This window comes from Trachinotus anak, unplaced genomic scaffold (genome assembly GCF_046630095.1).
Source record: "Trachinotus anak isolate AG129_WGS33_773 ecotype Australia unplaced genomic scaffold, CSIRO_AGI_Tana_v1 ptg000012l, whole genome shotgun sequence".
In the NCBI taxonomy this organism is placed as follows: domain Eukaryota; kingdom Metazoa; phylum Chordata; class Actinopteri; order Carangiformes; family Carangidae; genus Trachinotus; species Trachinotus anak.
This window is the reverse complement of record NW_027273863.1, coordinates 10,971,146-10,990,637: the sequence shown is the minus strand read 5'-3', so window position 1 is coordinate 10,990,637 and position 19,492 is coordinate 10,971,146. Positions and strand designations below refer to the sequence as shown.

At 41.4% G+C, this 19,492-nt stretch overlaps 1 protein-coding gene across 6 annotated transcripts in view; it reads left to right on the top strand.

Annotated features, from left to right (window-relative positions):
* Positions 1–19,492, top strand: part of epha4b (eph receptor A4b) — a 110,959-nt gene that overhangs the window by 76,343 nt on the left and 15,124 nt on the right. For 2 of the 6 annotated variants that reach the window (XR_011692864.1, XR_011692865.1), the window contains exons 15-20: positions 160–369; positions 2,250–2,399; positions 2,522–2,715; positions 3,819–3,959; positions 4,203–7,257; positions 9,350–9,470. Coding sequence is in view for 3 of the 6 variants with exons in the window: in XM_071490886.1 (XP_071346987.1) it covers positions 160–369; positions 2,250–2,399; positions 2,522–2,715; positions 3,819–3,959; positions 4,203–4,302 (795 nt within the window). In the remaining 3 variants the exon portion in view is untranslated. Of the gene's footprint in view, positions 1–159; positions 370–2,249; positions 2,400–2,521; positions 2,716–3,818; positions 3,960–4,202; positions 8,323–9,349; positions 9,471–12,455; positions 12,592–12,834; positions 13,577–19,492 lie in introns of those variants that run through there. The other 4 variants (XR_011692863.1, XM_071490887.1, XM_071490886.1 and 1 more) reach the window with 4 other exon arrangements.

Genomic DNA, 19,492 nt, shown 5'->3' with positions numbered 1-19,492 from the left:
CATCAGAGGCGCCTGAATCCTGGCTCCAACCTTCACTTCCAGCTGAGGTTGCTGAAGGACCCAGCACTAATCCACGAGCCGCCCCCACTGCTGCTTAACGTGAGCGTTTACACTGTGCACTGTGTAGTAATTCATCTTTCTCCTTGTCTCTGACTCTAGAAACATGACGGCCAGTTCACGGTGATCCAGCTGGTCGGCATGCTGCGTGGCATCGCCTCAGGTATGAAGTACCTGTCAGACATGAGCTACGTTCACAGAGACCTGGCAGCACGGAACATCCTGGTCAACAGCAACCTGGTGTGTAAGGTGTCGGACTTTGGCCTGAGTCGGGTTCTGGAGGACGACCCAGAGGCTGCTTACACTACAAGGGTAAAACACAGTTTTCACAGGCTGCATCTGTCATATTTAAATGTTATCTCCAATTACAGTTCATCCCTCCATTGTCCTCTACGTTATTGTTCCAGATCCAAAACAGGCTGGCACAATCCCTACTTAAACCAGATGTGCATCAATTAATTTTCAAATGATGAGATACACTCCAATGGGATCCCAAAAACACTCCAGTTAAAGAAAGACCATTGCTAATAGTTAGTCATATTAGTCATGACATATATGGACATGTTTTTCCTTGCACAGTGATCAAAGATGATAGTGAGCAAATCACTTCAAACTTTGTTTTGTACAGATCATGCCACATTAAAGATTTATAAATATACTTTATGCACACGAATAAATAGTGGCACTGTAGTATATGATAATAAATGATAGAAGATTCTGCATATTGCAAATACATAAAGTATCAGTGAGGATAGTAAGTGTATCTGTTTGTCACATCTCATGGTCAACAACAGTCCTTGGATCAAGGACTTTATTCAACTTGCCAGGTTGAACATCCAAGGATACGAGTGAGAGACTGGCGCACTCTGTATTACTGTTGTATGTAGAAAATGTTTCAGTAAAGACAGAAATATAAGAGGTCTAAAAGGTCTAAGACTGTATTACACGGTGCAGTCAGTTTTAAAACAAAGCAGTTTTGTATACAGTCACTGCAAACAACTGATGGTATAAGCGTATGATGTTCACAAAATAAAATGTACACACAGAATGAATGAAACTCCGCCTCCTTTTATACTTTTGCCTATATATAGTCAAATGGAAGAACTCTTTGGTAACATCACCAACCTCTCACAGAGCTCTAAGAGAATGAAGGAACTCAAACGTCAGTGAGTTAAACCACTGCGGAGTAACTCATCTAAAATGCCCACAAGGAGATGGCATTATTCATATTCATAGGAAGTGTTGGGGATGTTATTTTTAATATGGCATTAGCATTGCCCTGGGAGGAGTGTATCAGCCGCTGACTGCTCTATTGCAATCACACTCTCACACACACACACATACACACACACATATATACTCCGACTTATGTCAGGAGACCTAGATGGAGAGCTGCAGGCATGGGGGGTGGGGTGGGGAGGCCGAGGCGGAGATGGGGAAGAGACAGCGAGAGAGGAGTGGATATCAAATAAGACTGAGGATCTAAGGAGGCTGAGAGAGAGAGAATAAGGGAAGACAGGGGGAAGGATCCAGTGAGAGCAGTTAAGAGAAAGAAAAAAGAAGAAGATGGTGTAGGGGTGGACAGGGGGTGGTGGAAACGAAAGTACAGTGCTGAGTGACTTGGCAGCTTTGTCTTTTATTTGACTTTGACCAAGCAGAGATGGGGAATTCTAGGTGGTGCAGAGGCAGCTGCCGCATGTTAAAAAGCTGAACCGAGCCCTATAGAGGTAGAGTCTGTGTGTAGACAAGAGAGAGAGGGTGGGGGTATCTCACTGCCTATTGTGTCTATACACCAGGCTCTATGGAATCATTTTGATCTGCACATCAACAGCAAAGGCAGTATGGAGGAAGCTAAGGAAATTCATAGCAAAAGAAAGTCAAGTGCAAGAATAAACACAGAAGAAGAAGCTGAACTTTACATTTGAGGGCATCTTAGAGAGGAGTGCTGTTTTGTCAAGTAGGTGTATAATCTCATCTGCTCTGTTATTGATGGCACCATCCTTCTCTGCAGGCACCATCTCATAATTTGCTTTGTCAGATCAACTCTTGATTTACTACAACACTCAGCCAGAAACGTACGAATAAAACAACCTTTAAATATTTACACTATACAGACAGGGTGAAACATCAAGTTCGGGGTGGCTTATTCAGTCTGCCAAGAATGTGCTGACTGTGATGTTGAATATTTCCAGGGAGGGAAGATCCCCATCAGATGGACAGCTCCTGAGGCTATAGCTTACAGGAAATTCACCTCGGCCAGTGATGTGTGGAGTTACGGTATCGTCATGTGGGAGGTGATTTCATATGGAGAGCGACCCTACTGGGAGATGTCCAACCAGGACGTGAGTCACAATCAAATCTCAGCTATATTTCTTAACTATGAAAATTAATTTTCCTGGACATTTTTATTTCCCTTTTCTAGTACTGATTACAGAACTTAACACCTGCCCCCATCTCCCTGTAGGTGATCAAAGCAATAGATGAGGGCTACCGTCTTCCTGCTCCGATGGACTGTCCTGTGGTGTTGCACCAGCTCATGTTGGACTGCTGGGAGAAGGGACGCAGCGACAGGCCAAAGTTTGGACAGATTGTCACAATCCTGGACAAGCTCATCAGAAACCCTGCCAGCCTCAGAGAGCTGGCCAACAGCTCAGTATGGTCAGTGGGAGAAAGCTATAAATTAAAGCTGTGAATTCAACACCTTCACTGACACATGCCTGCAGTCTTGAGATACATGGATTAAATGTGGTACATGCACTGATGACATAATCGCTGCCTTAGATCTACATTGTACATCAACAGTATAGAAAATTGTGCAAAGTAGGAAGTGTCATTTTTTTCACATCCCACAAAGTAATATTTGTCAATGAAAACACATAAATATAGGTTTGTGGTTTGGCATAGCCATAGTCTCACATTCAACTTAGACACCATGTCTCCCCCCACTGTACTGCACACATTCATAGAATATCATTATTTTTACATTTACATTTTACACTTCAGGCATTTGGCTGATGACTGAAACCGAGTGTGCTGCAGAAGATATTTCAGTCCCTTTCAAAGGAGACAGAAGACACTAAGCAGAAAAAAATAAAATCCTAGCAGAACTGAAAAGACTGCAGACGCCCAAAAGCACTACAAACAAGAGGCTACACATTATAGACAGAATGAACAACATTACCAAAAAGAAGAGTCTTAGACACTGGATTTATAGACTATGGCATTGCTTAAAATGGACCACAAATATAACCTTATGTAAGTGCATATTGTTTGTAAGTGCAGATGTAATAAGTCCTGTGAATGCAAGATATTTACTGTGTTTGAGCATGAAAATAAATAAACACAGATCATTTATTACAATTTACAACAAAAGGAAGCGAGCATGTAAGTCAAAGGGTTCCAAACCATGTGCGCTTGTGCGGGTGGGCAACAAGGGGATGAATCATTAATCATACTTACCCACTAATGGGTAGGTTTAAAGTTTAGGGTTTATGTTTTCTTTTCACAAGGGATTTGAGTCTGTCATGCTGCAGCTGTTGCAGAATTTAAACTATTCTGTCCAAATCCAGATCCAGCACCATGAATAAGCATTAACTGACTCCTCAAGTGTGCTCCCGACAGCTTTTATTATTATGAATACTCTGACGGTAGTCAGATTTAATAACACTTCCAAGGGCAAGTAAATGACAAGTCAGAAACTGTTATTTAGCCACTCAACAAGCCGAAACTTCATTGAGTTGTGAGTGTGCTTTGTATCCCAGCAGGGAGGACCCGTCCACCCCAGAGTTCAGTGTGAGCACAGTGGATGAGTGGTTGGAGGCCATCAAGATGGGCCAGTATAAGGAGAACTTTTCCAGTTCTGGATATGTCAGCTTGGACTCAATCCTCTACATCAGTGTCAGGTACAAACGGCTGGTGCTTCATCCCTATAAAATGAAACACTCAAAAGGTCAAGATTGTCAGTAAAAGACGTATTACATTCCAACTGAGTGTCATTCGAAATTAAAGAAGGGGATTTACACAAGTATCTTGGACAAGAAATCTCAGCAGCTGCTTGGCATTTGAAGGACAATGTAGATTTATTTCCTCTAAAAATATCATTAATGAATCAATTTTTTCTGTTTTTCTTTCTGTCTTTCTTGTAGTGAATTGGCTAAGATGGGTGTGACTCTGGCTGGCCACCAGAAGAAGATTTTGTCCAGCGCGCAGAGCCTGCAGACCCAGGGGACGCACGTCCAAGTATAACAGTTTCCACATAAACACACAGTGAGACAGAGCCAAAATGGATGCTCCTGTGAAGAGTCCCCCCCCCCCTCCCCTCAACATGGAGCTGCAATGGATACTCTGTGCTCGGGCCTCCATTGATTTTGAGACACACTGAGATGGAGACAACATGGACGCTTGACTCCTTCACCTTCGCGCAGTTTCACCATTCTTCCCATCCTCGATGGGCACTACTGGCTTTAGCACTCAGAGTCCCAGCAACACAACCACCATTATGGAGCAACAGAGAGACACATGTCCAACAACAAGGCCACATGTAGAGCATCCCAGATCATTTCACATCATATCAGGAAAAAAAAAAGATTTTTAACAAGAGAAATGACAAAAAAACTAATTAGAATATAATTATCATCACTGTCTGTGAGGTGTACAGTTGGTTTTTACTGTCATTTTGTTTTGAGTTTTCACCTTGAAGAGTTTTAAAAGGGTCAGAGGATATGTATATGTGTAGATATATGTTTATATGGGCTGTGTGTCCCACAACCGTAGAGATGGACCTAACGTTTGTATTGGTGGTGAGGTTTATATCGCTCAACCTTAATAGGAGTTATTACCTAGCATTTGTACGGCCCCTTCCATTGCTCTCTGTATACAGAAAGGCAATGAGTGAGCCGATATTCTGAATGACATGAATGTGTGGGATGAGGGGAACAGAAAACCTGGACCTTTAGAGATAGAGAGGGATGTAGATTTTGCTAGCTCATGTAGGATGGAAGTATGATTCATTTAAATAGTGTATTTGACCAGGACAAGGGCTTCCCTAGTGACTGCTCTCAGACACACTTCCATAGCAACTAGACCCAGTGCACGTTTGCTTGTCTGCTTGCACTTATGATGTAACTGAGTGCAAAATAACGACAGAAAATGCTTAAGGTGGAAATAGCACAGAGAAAATTTTTACTCTTCCATAACTGTCTATTCCAAACAACATTGTCTATTCAGCTGTTACAGTATGATGTTGTTGGGAATATTTCAGCCTAAGAATTTGCCTTCCCATGTTTCAGGTGTGTTAAGAAATGTATAGTGTTTTGTGTAAAGCAGAGGTGATGCAAAGGTCATGATAGAGTTGACACTGTTAAGAACGTGTAACTTGTTTTTCCAGTGTTGTGCCATGTACAGTACATTAACCTTGAAATGTTCATCTGGGCAACATACCTCCATTCCTTCTATTCTCTTTCCTTTCATCAGCTCTCATGGCTGGATGGCCAGTCACAATAATTACAGTGTTTTGTCCAAGTAGTTTGCCTGATGAAAAGGAACACTGGAATGGACCCTTTTTTCAGCAAGATGAAATATATGCAGTGTTGATTTCAGCTGTGCCACCAAGTGAGGGTAAATTTTACTTTAAAAAAAAAGAAAGGGGATTTGTGTGTTGTGTACTAACTCACACTCTTGTTATCTCTCATGCCAACCTATTTCAAGCATCCCTAATTTCAAACCAACATCCATAAGGCTAATTTACAAAACAACGTTTACAGCAAAAAGCAAATGAATTGGTTTGTTGGTTTTTGCTTGTCAGAAGGAAACAGTTGCTTTTCACATTAATTACAAGTTTAGATATGATGGGATCCTGTTTGTGTGCACTGCATTAATGGCACAGAATCTGCTTTTAGTGTATTGCCAAACCCAGTTTTAATATATGTGGTACTCTATAGGACCAACAGTGGCATAAAGTACAGTATATATGATTGTATCATAGTGTAAAATATGTACAGTGTTGATTTCCAATGTTAGAATGTTTGTAATGATAACGATGATGATGACTATGATGTACTTTTATTGTGAAAAAGAGATTTCTGAAGTACTCGTTCAGGGGCGGGTCGTACAGGAGAAAAGTGAAGGGAGGTGATTCGTTGGTCTGAACAAAGGAATGTAAGCAAGGCGTGATGCTTCAGCTTTGATTGACAGGTGACAGTGACTGCAGTTTCTACCGTAGCGTTAGAATGAGTAGAATGTACTTTCCTTATTGATACACTGGCTTAATTTGCAGACCCAATTTAGACAGTAATTACATGCACATTTTAAGCCTGTCTCTGTGTTCAACATAACTTTTAAAAGTGCTTGTTTTGGTAAAGAATGGAGGGAAGTGGTGAGGTTGAAATAAGAGAAATCCTCAAATCAAATTTCTACACAAATTGTTAAACACCCTCCCCCAAAACAGCAATTGTCCAATCCTAGCCTAGCAATTGTACCTAGGCCTGGCAGACCTGTCAAGCTTTGCGTTTATTCACATGCTGAAGTGGTGTGCATGGAGCTGTAAGAGTAAGAGCAATTAAAGAGATTGGAGGGTAGTGTCATTTTTTGCCTTTTTCAAAACCAAAAACAAAAGAATAAAAGTGTAACAGATACAATAAACAGTGTGTTTATCTGATTTAATGTGGGCTACAATCGTTAGCATATCGGGCTAACTAGTTACTACCCAGGTAACAGAAGTTTATGTAAAAAAGTAGCACGTCCACTATGTTGTATTTCCCTACTTAGTTGAGGCCAGTTCTGGTTTTCAAATAAGTCATATAAATACATGTTTCCAACATGATAGGACAGCTGGAGATGGCGTTTTCAATCAATTCATTGAGCTAATGATAGCTTGAGTAGCTAGCTAGCTACAGTTGATCAAATTTGCCAGCTACAGTCGTGTTAGCGTAATTTTAGCTGTTAGGTTAGGTTTCCAGCTAGAAATGAGAAATTTTAATCTGCCTCCATGAAATCAAGCAACTATCGTTTCAAAAATTAATACGCATCGAGATCGTTAATGTGTCCCCGTGATCACTGCAAATTGTACATGTGTTGTGCTAAAATGTAAAGCTTGACAGGCCTAGCAACAGTAACCAAGGGGCAGGGCTTAGCTAACTGTCAGCTGAGGCAGAGCCAAAATGAGGAGCAGAGGAAAGATTTCTACCACTACTCAGCAGCACAGTAAGGTTTTTTACTTGTGTTAAATGTTGTTGATAAACATGTTTAAATACAGAAGGCATACAGATTCATTTACAGCTAAAAAGATAATCGAAAAAGATTCATTTCCTTGCCAAACCACTTTGCTGTTTTGTCAAATACGCCACAGGCAAAAATGCTATTCAGACAGTCTGAAACTGTTCATTCTACTCTTGCTAACTCTATGATTTCACTCTAGCGGACTACCCTTGACCGCTGGCCTTTTAGATGCCTTATTTACTGAGCTATCGTTCTTTTCTGTTGCCCTAGAGAGGCGATATTAAGAGTAAAGTGTATGTACAGGTAGTATTTATCTGTGTTCTTAAGATGACCTCACATCAACACCCTGGTTTTGTAACATCCCAGAGACCGACCCCCCCTCCAACTGCACCTTCACTTTCATTTTGTTTTGAAATATTACAATGAATCACCAATCAAGTGGATGGAGAAAATGACAATATTGTTCCTATTTATTTGAGTAATAACATATTCAGTGATGAAATGCAGATAATGGATGTGATTGGCTTACATTTTGATATTTTTGCTGCATGATTGTGTTCATGTGCAAAACTCCTCATACAAAGTCAAGGTTAGAACAAGATGAAGTATCGCCCAAAAAAACTGGGTCAATTGTGACAATGTTCTCCTTTTTTTACAAGCTTGTTTAACACTCCCATTTTAGAAATATTAAGAATACAGAAGTCATGCTCACACTTTGGTTTCAACTCTCAATATCCCAAGTTTGTGCAACTATTCACCCTATCAAGGTTAGCTATGTGGGTTGGTTCTCTTGATCTGAAACATGGCATCTGTTCTTCATTTCCCACCAGGTCTGTATTGTAAATGTTCATGAGTGATTCTCATTTGAGACTTTCAGCTCTCTGTCTCTTTCTCTCCTCCTCTCTCTCTCTCTCTCTCTTTCTTTGGCCACCGTACAGTGCTTATTTGTCCCCATGCCAGTTTCCTCTGCGTTGCTTGTTGTAAAGGGTGTAGGCATTCTAATGTCTTTCATGTTGCTGTAATAAATATGCTAATATTTCTAATTTCTCACCTGAAGCCTGCAGTGTCTTTTTCTTTTCACACATTCACTGCTTTTTTCTCTCCGTCTCTCAGACACACATATACACACACACACACACACACCAGAAATACACTCATTAACTTGCGCAGTTCCACAGTACAATTACAATGGGACTTACAGAATATGATGATTTTAAATTCAAAGTGCCTGAAGATTAAAGTGTTATGAAGCCCTCACTTAATTATTTTTTGCTGTGTAACAAAGCCTGAAGGTATCAAATTTTGTTTTGTTGAGCGCCTGACCAGTCTTGCAGTAAATCAGTGAATGACTGGGAAATTCAAGGGTAGTCTCATTTATCCAGCCCTCTGCCTCAATGGTGATATTGGTGGCGAAATTTCTTAAATGGCAAAAAATGGCCGGTCTGCAACCACATCTTCATTATCAGTGTGTGTGTGTGTGTGTGTGTGTGTTGGTGTGTCGATGTGTGTATGTGTGTTGTGTGTGTTCCCTCCTGAGAGATAATTCTGTCTCTGGGGAGGGGGAAGGTCAGCGACTCCTGGCCTTGGTTAACCCCTTAATGCACTGGCCCAGTTGCTGTCAGTCTATGTTACCGCCATTACACCTCATTTAGCCCATCATATTAGGCTCCATATTTCCCTATTGCTTGCTCCCTCCATCACACACACACACACACACACCGCTACACAGAAAAAAAAACAGGTCCGTTCTCCATTTCCTCAGTATCTATCTCCTCCCACTGCCCTCCACTTAATCTTTCTGCTGGCCTTGTGAATCCTAATTTTTTTCTCACCTTTCCTATCCATCCTGTGCAGACAGACAGAAAGGTTGTGGCCAGTCCTCCGACCTCGAATACCCCATTATCTCCCTCTTCTCATAGCTTTCAGACTTCCACTGCCTCCATCCATCTACCCATCCACCCATCCACCCGAAGGTTTTCCCCACATGCAGCCCTCTCCTTGAGGGCACACTGGTATCACCACTGGGTTTCCCTTCACCATTAAAGGCCAATCCATAACTTTGGGCTTTTGTCTCCAGGTGTCCCAACAGGGAGAATGTCATCTCGCGTATTTACTCTGGATAACATGGAAGCTACCAGGAGCCAAAAGGCTTAGGCGATTGATTCATCATGCAGCTGCTATTGGCATCATGTGAAAAGGTCAGGTGTCCCTATGGAGAACACTTTAAAAGGCCATTGGTGACTGATGAGCCTGTCATGTTTCTATCACACACATACACGAGCACTCTCTCACTTTGTTTCTCTGCCTTTCTCTTTGTTCCTCCACTCTGCACTCTCTCTCTCTATGACACACACACACACACACACACACACACACACATTCACACTCCCGTGGGAATGGTAATTGGGCCCCTCTGTCATGCTGTCAGGTGTGGGTTTGAGTGTCCCCTCATGTGCAACAGCAGACATTAAAATAACACAAAAGACCAAACTGCTACTGTGACCTCAGCCAGCCATGTGTGTGTTTGAATGTGTGTTTGTTCATGAATGTGTGACTGTTTGTGATGCCTGTGAGACCAAACCTGGTGCTCATATGTAAGTGAGTGAGCAGTGTGAGTATTCAAACGGAGACAAAACCAAAGAAGGAGATAAAATCTAAACCAGAGGAGAGATTTCATCGGTCATTGGTTAAATTTGCTGGAGTTCCTGCTTTGTCGCTCTTGATTGCATTGCGTGTGTCTTCTCTAATCAAATATGGCCGAGTTCAGACAGGCTCAGTGTTTCCCAGTCCGCACGCACAGACATACACACACACACACACACACACACACACACACACATCAGTCCTCTTCTGTCTCATGAGGTTTTAGTTTGCTATCAAAGCGATTTCCTGTCTCAAATTTTCATCAGTAATCAAAGTTCCTGATTGAATTTGAAAAGTGAGCCCAGCTCTATAAATCACATTACATGCCTCACTCCCATCATGCCTGCTCTCATCAGCCACAGGAATGAGACGCCACCCTGGGTGTATGTCTGCGTCATGGTTTGTGAGTGTGAGTGCATGTGTGTTCTTGGGAAAATGGATGTTGACAGAGCTGTGATTTGATCCATGCGATTGTTTTGTTGGGACAGATAATAGAGAAAAGGTAGAAGGATGGTAAAATGACAGTAAAGATAACAAACCTGGGTCTGGTTGTATGTGTAAATAATTCTTGTTGGCAAATTGGCAATTGTTTTAGTGTCAACTGAGTACCAGATGGGTGAAGTTCATTTCATCACCACAACACAAATAGTGAGTGACTTGAAAAAGATTCAGATGCTTTTGTTGTTGGTATGGATGGAATATTGAAGTGGCTTATCAGCTGCAGCTCTGGGGTCCAAGGGGTCAGACACCCTGACCAAAGCCAATCATGTATTTTATTTTTCTTTATTTTTCCCTTTATATTGCAGCTGCACAGGATACTGAGGCAACAGAGGCATTACTAAAAACAATTTAAATCAGTGTGACAGCAGAATAGCTCTGCTTCAAAAAAGATGACCTGCATCTCAGGTTTCCTTTGATGGTTTTCTATTATATTTTCTGTAGTATACTGTATTACCTAGTGTAACATCTGTTTAGAGGAAGGTGGGTGTGGTTCTGCTGTGACAGGAAGCTTTGGACAAGGCCAGGTGCACCTCAAAAGTTCTGATTGACCTGCATAATGTCACTGAAACGGACACAAAACAACTACAAAGAGACGCATAACAACCCCAAAAAAGACATAAAACAACTACAACAACACACAAAGAGACGCAAAGCAACTCGAAAGAAAAGTAAAACGATTACAAAGAGACACAAAACAACTGAGGACTGGTTTATGGTCTCTCAGAGAGAGCTATTAAGATGTGCTGTTCGACCACATTGAAAGTGGAATGTTGTTCTGAACGGCTGTGCTGCGCTGAGTGAGAAGACAGCTGTGATAGAGAGGGGGGAAAGATGCGTTATCATTTAAACATGGGGATAACAACGCAAATTTTTAGATAGTCTCACGAGGAAGACATTGCTTGTGTTGCACTCAGTTGTTCACATTTGAAGTGCCACAAATAGTTGTGTAACAAAATGAAAAAAGAGAGCGAGAGAGAGAAGTACAATGCCTGGCTCCTCTCTCACCTTCAGAGCTGGCTCGTCACAGCGTGAAGTGGGTGGGTGTTGGATGATCGGTTTTTTGAAAGTTACAGAAATAGTTAGACACAGACACTCTCAATCCAACAAATTGAAAGGTGTTGGGGGAGGGTTTGAAAGTGGAGACACAAAATGGCGACAAAGAGACAAGAAAAAAAATGACAAAGGGGAAACACAAAGAAACACAAAATGGCTAAAAACAGACTATATCCAGGGACTCATTGTCTCATAATCCATCCATGGCTGTTGGAATCAAATGAGCTGAAAACTGTAGTATTTTCAAATGCTGTTTGACCCAAATCAAATAAGTAACCAGACAGAGTGAATCAGCAAGAAAACTGTCTGTATTGGACAACTGTCACCACCTATAATCAGAAACAGATTTAGAAATGGAGCAGAAACAGATAGAGGATGAACAGAATGAGAGGAGAGGAAAATAAATCGGGTTTGAGTTTGAAAAAAAAAGGTGAAGAAAAACTTGGATGGGTTTGGAGGGACTGAGATAATATTGACCACATAATCCCTTACAGATGTGGAAATCACTTTTTAATGCCTGGCAGACATGACATGCTGGACTGCTATTGGATGACTCAAGAGGGACTCTGACCAAAGACAAACTCACTCTCGCTCAAACCGTGCCGTCAATCGCCGGAGAAAAGATGATGAAAATCTAAATATAGAGCAAGACCACATCTGCTGGTCTATAAATTACACCAACAGATACACACAGGGCTGTATGTCTTTCCAGGGCTCTGTGACTCATAAGGAGTGATAGCATGAGTAGAAGCCTTATTTACTGTATTTAAGTGTAATTACATGGCCAATGTCTCCCGACTCAGAAATATACAGGCCTAGTTCTGCCCTTCAGTGAAATCCCGTTATGAACCCTGTGTGTGACAGCTGATTGCAGTAGGTTGCATGATTTCCTGCGTGTGTACATGTGTTTGTATGATGGAGAGACATGAGTGTTCTTTTGTACACACCACGTGTTTATGTGTGTCTCCTATCCTCTATAATCAAAGGCAGCTCTTCAAGTGCCATCAATCAAGCTTTGATGTTTCACGGAAGAGTCTAGAAACCACAGCAACCCCCTCTATGCGCTGAGGCTGTGCTGCTGTAGCGTTGGTGGATCCATAGGAAATGTTTTCTAAACCAAAGGTAGGTGTAGAAACTCAGGGCTCTGCAACTGCCTATGTACATTGTGTAGCTCATAGGAAATGCGGTTATCTCAGGGCACTCTGTACTGTATTGGCTGGTGAAAATAGATGTTTCTGTGGTTTGTGTCTGCACAGTTTTCTGTAACATCAAAGCATCAAAACTGTATGGGTGTATTGTGCACATCGGTCTGCATACTCATGCTCCATTCATCATCCTGTTCTTTCTCTTTATCATTTGTTACAGTGTTTTTCCCCTTGCTTTGTTTCTCATCTGCGGAGGACATGAAGCAGTGAGGTTACATTCACAACATCAACTGCAATGGCACAGTTGTTGTAGATATAAATACTGATCCAGTTTTAACTGTGCACTGTTATAGGTAAAACAAATCTTCAATAGTTTTCAAAAACATGCCTCTCACTAACCTGCACACTCCAAAAACTGAGGTTTATTGTCTTGCTCAAGGATACTTTAACACGTGGATGGGAGAAGTTGCTAACCCATAAGAGTATAATATAAAAGATGAAAAAAAACTTGCAGATTTGTGTCAAGCCACTATTTTCAAGGTCAAAAAGTTAAAACATGCTCAAAATTTATTTGCGGCAAAAAAAATACCAAGAACTACTCCATATTTAAAATGCTATCTAAATATAAGCACACTCATAAAAATGTCCTCACTGAGGAAGATTTGAATCATCATTATCTTTGGAAGAAAGCTCCATTATTTTATCATAGCTACGATGTGTCAGAAGAAAAACATTGGCAGGCCACTGTGATGTGATATTCCAAAGATATAGGGTGGTCTTTTAGTTTTTTCCACAGTTTTAAGTGGAGAGTGCAGAACGTTTCAGCGGTGGGTTGGAATGACTTGAAACTGAAGGTCCCACTGGAACATCATTAGACTTAGAAAAACTGCCACTGTAGGTTAAGACTAGAAATTCCTCTATATTGCGGTATTATGCTGGCTCTGTCTGGAGCTTAGATCGTTGAAACGAGGATCCGTATGGAATTCAACAAAGAGACAGACACATGCTGGTTTTCTTTCTTCCTTTAAACGACCACCTTTACTTTACTATGATGCCTTTCCTCCTCCAGATCTACTCCTCCTCTTCCTCCAGCCAGTTTGTCATCTACATAATGGCTGCCATTGACAGGTGGGCGTGTCTACTTGGCATTGATTGGTGGTCTGTGGGGATATGACTAGTGACATAACAGACAACAGAGCACGAGTAAGTGCTGCTGTAGGTTGTGTATCTCTGCGTGGGTGTGCTTGGAAAATTACAGGGTACAAGTAAGGAAAGTTCACATTGTGCTGAAAAACAGAAAGACTTCAGACAGTGGACTTGGGTTATAAAAACCCTTCATATGAAACAAGTAGACAACACTGACTTTGCTATGGCAAACTAAAGAATCAGAGGAGGACAAGATGTGGGATCAACCGACGTGTGTGACAGACTGTATTTTTTTTTATTTTTTTTTGTGGTCAAGGTTCAACAACTGATCCAGCAAATTAGATTCTTTATATACATTTCTATAAGACCATCTGATGCACTTATAAATATTCATTATGATTTGAGCAATTATGTTCATTTTTTAGTTTCCTATTGAGTTTAATTACAAAACAAGATATGAGATGCTTTTTGAAAATGCACCCACTGCTAGCATCAAACTGAAGTAAATGACCTCAGGACTTTTGTGTAGGAAATGATTACATCTATCTTTTGGTTTTAAAAAAAAAAAAGCATTTACATGCTGGTTGAAGAAGAAAAATACTGTTTAAATGGGACCAACAGAAATTATTGAGTTTCTCTAGCGGGTTTTTGAAAAGGTTTCATTCCCCAGGAGCTGCAGAAAGATTAGCCAGCCTTTGGTCCAGACTAAAATATACCCTGACTTTTTCTCTTGCATCATTACAGTCAAAATTTTAACTTCTTGGGTTCATGGCTAAATACCTGCAAAACTACTGACTAAGAAGTAATTAGTGTCAGTGTGTCTCACACAGCCGCTACCATGGCTATAGACCACTGGGGCTATTTTCATACAGCAAGACCCTGTGATCCATGAACTTTGACATGAAAACTACAATAGTTCAACACAATGATATAATTTGGGTACTGCCAGCTAAATATATAAAGCTTTCCAAACCTTATACATAGCAAATGTATGCACAAACACTAGTCAGACCAGTTGGGGCGAACTCCATAAAATAAACATTGAAAGTTTACAGGGAAAACAGCAGGAGAGCCAAATTACAAGTTCAAGAGAAAAAAACTGTTGGTGGGTTTTTGTAGTGTAAAACCACACTCACATGGTTTGTAAAATGTCGTGGAAAACTAACAGCAACTTTGGCGGCACACCAACGCCTGCATGTGCGCACACACACACACACACACACTATCCACAGCCACGTGCAGTGAGCACACACACTGTGACAGTTGAAGTTTGACCACACAAGATGGGTGACTAAAACAGCATGTGCAAGTGCTGACTCAAACTCCACTTGTGGTCTAGTCACGAAAAAAAAAGAAAAACATTTTAAGCCTTTCTTTCTGTCTGTGTCTTCATGTCACCTCTCTGTGGTATGAATGGATGTTTACTGTTTATGGCATCACAGAAGAGCATTTGTTTGTGCATGCGTGTGTGGTTATGTGCGCACATATAATGCACAAATACAGAGCTAAGGGTAAGCAGCTGAGGCTCTAAATCAGCCACGTGCTTACTAACAGAGCTTTGACCCAAATAACAGTGTAATTTATGAAGGCTTTTAGGCTCCCAAGCAGCCATGAAAATAGAACAGAGAATAATGTGAGTCTGACCGTGCCTACATCACTTCAGTTTATGTCCCAGTCTTTTACTAGGACACACGTCTGCGGTTCTTAATGATACACAGACAGTAAACACAATGTTAATGGACACAGGGTTTACAAAGATGTGCAAAGGCACAGCCATGCGCACAATTATGGACGTGCTCACAAACAAGAACACTAAACTGGTGCAGGTACTGACGGGCATGATTATAAACAGAGATGTATTTAAAAGCAGAGGCAATGTAGTAAATGAGATGGATGTAGTGATAGAGGCAGTGAGAAACATGTGAGAGATGGATGTATGGAGACAGAGAGAAAGACTGAAACACAGAGATCATTAGTACTCCACTGTAAGGCGCTGGCCCCGGGCAGGGTTAGAGGCTGAAATGGACTGTTAGCAGCTGCTGGAGGAGATGACATCTCAGGCAGACCCAAAAGACGAGTTAAGACATCCCGAGCTCACGTATAACTCTGTGTGTGAGTGTGTGTGCAAGTGTGTGTGTGTGTGTGTGTGTGTGTGTGTGTGTGTGAGTGTGCCTGCTTGCATGTAATCCTGTGTGCTCCCCTCCTGTACTGCAGCGGGTCATTTACCTCAGTGTTTGAAGTGGAGATGCAGCTCTGAGGATCAGGCTCCTGTCACGGCTCCACAGATCAGAGCACGGAGCAACAGGATGCCATGAGAGAGGAGGAGAGGGCAAAGACAGACAAATGAGATGACACGAGACTTTACCCACACAAGATTTCCTTTTCTCTTCTCTTCTCTTCTCTTCTTTTTTTCTCGTTTTCCTTCTCTGATTACGTCCACACTGTCAGAAACCATTATGCATCCAAACAAGTATTTTCAGGTCTTGATGCTAATGATCTCCATCTGCACCGAAACACCTAAAGATCACTGTAAATGGTGGACATCTAAACAGTAAGACAACAGCTAAGCTGCTTTTCCAGTTGGCAAACTACACTGTGCATCACAACCAACATCTGGCGAGGAGTGGGACAGACACAATCCTGTTACTGTGCTTATTAAACCATTCTGTCCTCTCCTGCTTTCCATGATTACCTATACAACATCTCAGCACAGCCAAACTAAAGATGACTAGAAAATGTATTTCAGGATTTAGACATGTTAAAATCACCAGCTTGTCTTAAAAAAAAAAGTAAAATGAAAGCCACTAATGACATCCACTGGGTGACTGATCAACTATACTGACATTTCATATGAGTGATCAGAGACACAGCCCCTGATTGCGTCTGGGCAGGCTCACGTCATCATGCTCCAAAACCTCCATTTTCATCGTCCACACTAAAATGCAAGGTCATTGTTTTCAGAATTATCCAGTCCAGTCTGGAGGCCAAAGTAGGGAGGAAAAAATACTCATACTCAATACTCAGAGGCAAACCAATGCAAAAGAGTCTTTCCTTTGCTTTTCTCACGCACTCAAAAAACTAAGAGTCTATTGACTGAGAGCCGTGAGAATCAGGGAGATGAGCAGGGCATCTGTAATGACATTACGGTGCTCTTTTCTCATTTGATAAACAGTCAGATGATTTACTTAATGCCGTCCATAGACTCATGACAGACAGACAGGGAGAAGAAGAAGAAGAAAGGAGAGAAGGCGGAGGGAAAAAAGCAGAAGGAGTGGAGAGGGAGAGAGAGAGAGAGAGAGAGAGGAGCGGCAATGTGTGCGTTCACATGTTTTTCTCAGACTTATCATCACGCAAATTAGGTCCTGCTTTCTGCTGATAAGGTCAGCTGTCAGTCTAGACTTAAAGGAGTGTATATGCACAAACAGACACATACGCAGCCACAAGCACAAACTGATTTTTAAGCTGATTGTGCATCATTACAGCAAATACACACATTTTTATTGTGTGTAACGTGATGACAGCACACTCACACTTTTTGGGAAGCCCTTCTTTGGATTTATTTCATAGTCATGTTTTCTAAAAAATCCCCTGCTTGTAATCTATCAGTCATGAGCTCATGAGTCATAAACTGTAAATTCAATTGCACATTGCAATCCACCACTATGGGATGACGCGTCTGAACTGTGCAGTGCAACAATGACACTAACAGTGAAGTGCCTTTCTGTGGAGAAATGTTCCCGTATGCAGGTGGCAGGCGCTGTCATTCTGACAGATTCATTCTGGCTATGGCAAAGAGGGTGCATAAAAGGTATTGCCAAAAGCTGAGTGTTTGTTAAATGAAGATGAATGCAATGGTTTGGATTGAAGGTGATATTTTATTTAGGCTCAGGCGCTCTCTGTTTGGTAATGCAACAGCCACTCTCGCAACAACATGACAGCCCCGGGAAATGGATATTGATTAGAAAAGGTTGATGCTTTTTTTTTCCCCTGTTTTTTTCTTTACACTCCTTCCATCCCTCCCTCTCTCTCTCTCTCTCTCTGTTTTGTTTTTTTTAATACTCTGCCTCCTCAGTTGTCTCAGAATTTCCCTCCTCCTCCTCTCTGTCTCTCTCTGTTTCTTGTCAAGCCGTAATGTGTGATGTGCTATAAAACATGATGGATGGTTAGAGCTGTTTTTTGGGCCCCCGCAGCTGAAGCCGGGGGTTTGAGGACACCTGATCATCAAATTTCAGTTATGTACATGCAATTTTGCGAGTACGTGTGTGTGTGTGTGTGTGTGTGTGTGTGTGTGTGTGTGTGTGTGTGTGTGTGTGTGTGTGTGAGCCAAAATCAGCAGAGAGAATAGAGAGAGATGGAGGGAGACATTTGTCAGTGTATATGAGAGAACAACTTTGCAACACCAGAGCCTGAAGATTAAATGTTTCTCAGCCAAGTTAATTCAATAAAGCGACAGAACCCTGAATATCAGCTGTGAACCAACCTGTGGATCATTTAACTAATTCAACTACAGAAATAGCAGCAATATTATTTCACACAAGGGAAGGAATTGTATCAATTGGAGCCTCTAAGACTGCTTTCATTTAAGACAGCTTTGTTCATTATGTTGCATCAATCCATAACTAAGAGCAATTGACTGAAAAATCAATGTGTGTATCCCTGCTGAGGCCATAGGCTCAAACAGTTTAAACTCCAGCTGTTTAGCAGATGTAAAGCTGTGTACTATATAATACATCATCTTATATTTATTCCATGGAGTCTCACCTAACCTTAACTGCCACATACAGGAACCAAGCCATTTTCCTAACCTGAAATTAACTTTAACCCTAACCTTCAACCTGCAATAATTCATTGTTTAGCTATGTTGGGACAGCAAAAATAAGTGGTAAACACAACATTTACATGTCATATTTTGCACCTCAGCTACCAAATGCTTCACTAACATCACCTGTCTGCCGTTTGGTGCTGGGTTGGTATCCTGCTGTGGGTTTATCAGTGGGGTTTTTTTTGCTGAAAACAGCTGACTGCTGCTGCCGGAAGTGTCTGTGATGAGCATGGTGACAATGTGTGGAGGCCAGAAAACCAAAACATTTGCCTGAAAGACGGGCGGGGGACCAGCTTTTTGTCCCCAAATTGGAGGTAATACTCTTTAATGTGACTGTGTGAGCAGAGTTTTGTAGCCGTAATGTGATGAATAGAAGTACACACACAATCAAAGGAGCAAAAAACAAGACAGGAGGAGCATAAAGAGGATGTATTGTGTTTGCGAACAATGGTGTTCGCAGTAGGTGGTGACATAATTAACATTACAAACTCACACACACACACACAAACACACACAAACCCCAGTGTACCTCCACACCGCACATGCACACACACACTACTCTGGCATTATCTCTTGTGCCCATACACCCTCATTACCATACAGCTCTGATCCCTGATGATAACCTCTCCTGGGCAGACGCAGCCACACTGTGACCAGGATTATGGCTTTTGACAAGTCTAATTAACACAGACCTAATGACAGCGTTCAATAGCATTGATTAAACATGCTAGGAAAATTAATAATTGCCTGGAGGTGAAAGGTTAAATGACTTATACAAAATCTTGATACACGATTAAATGCATCTAAGGCTCTTTTGTCATTCTTTCTCTATCGCCACTGTTCAAGAGACAATTGACCCTGAATGCACTGCCTTATTATTGCATTCTTTCTTTTTATCCTTTAATAGTTG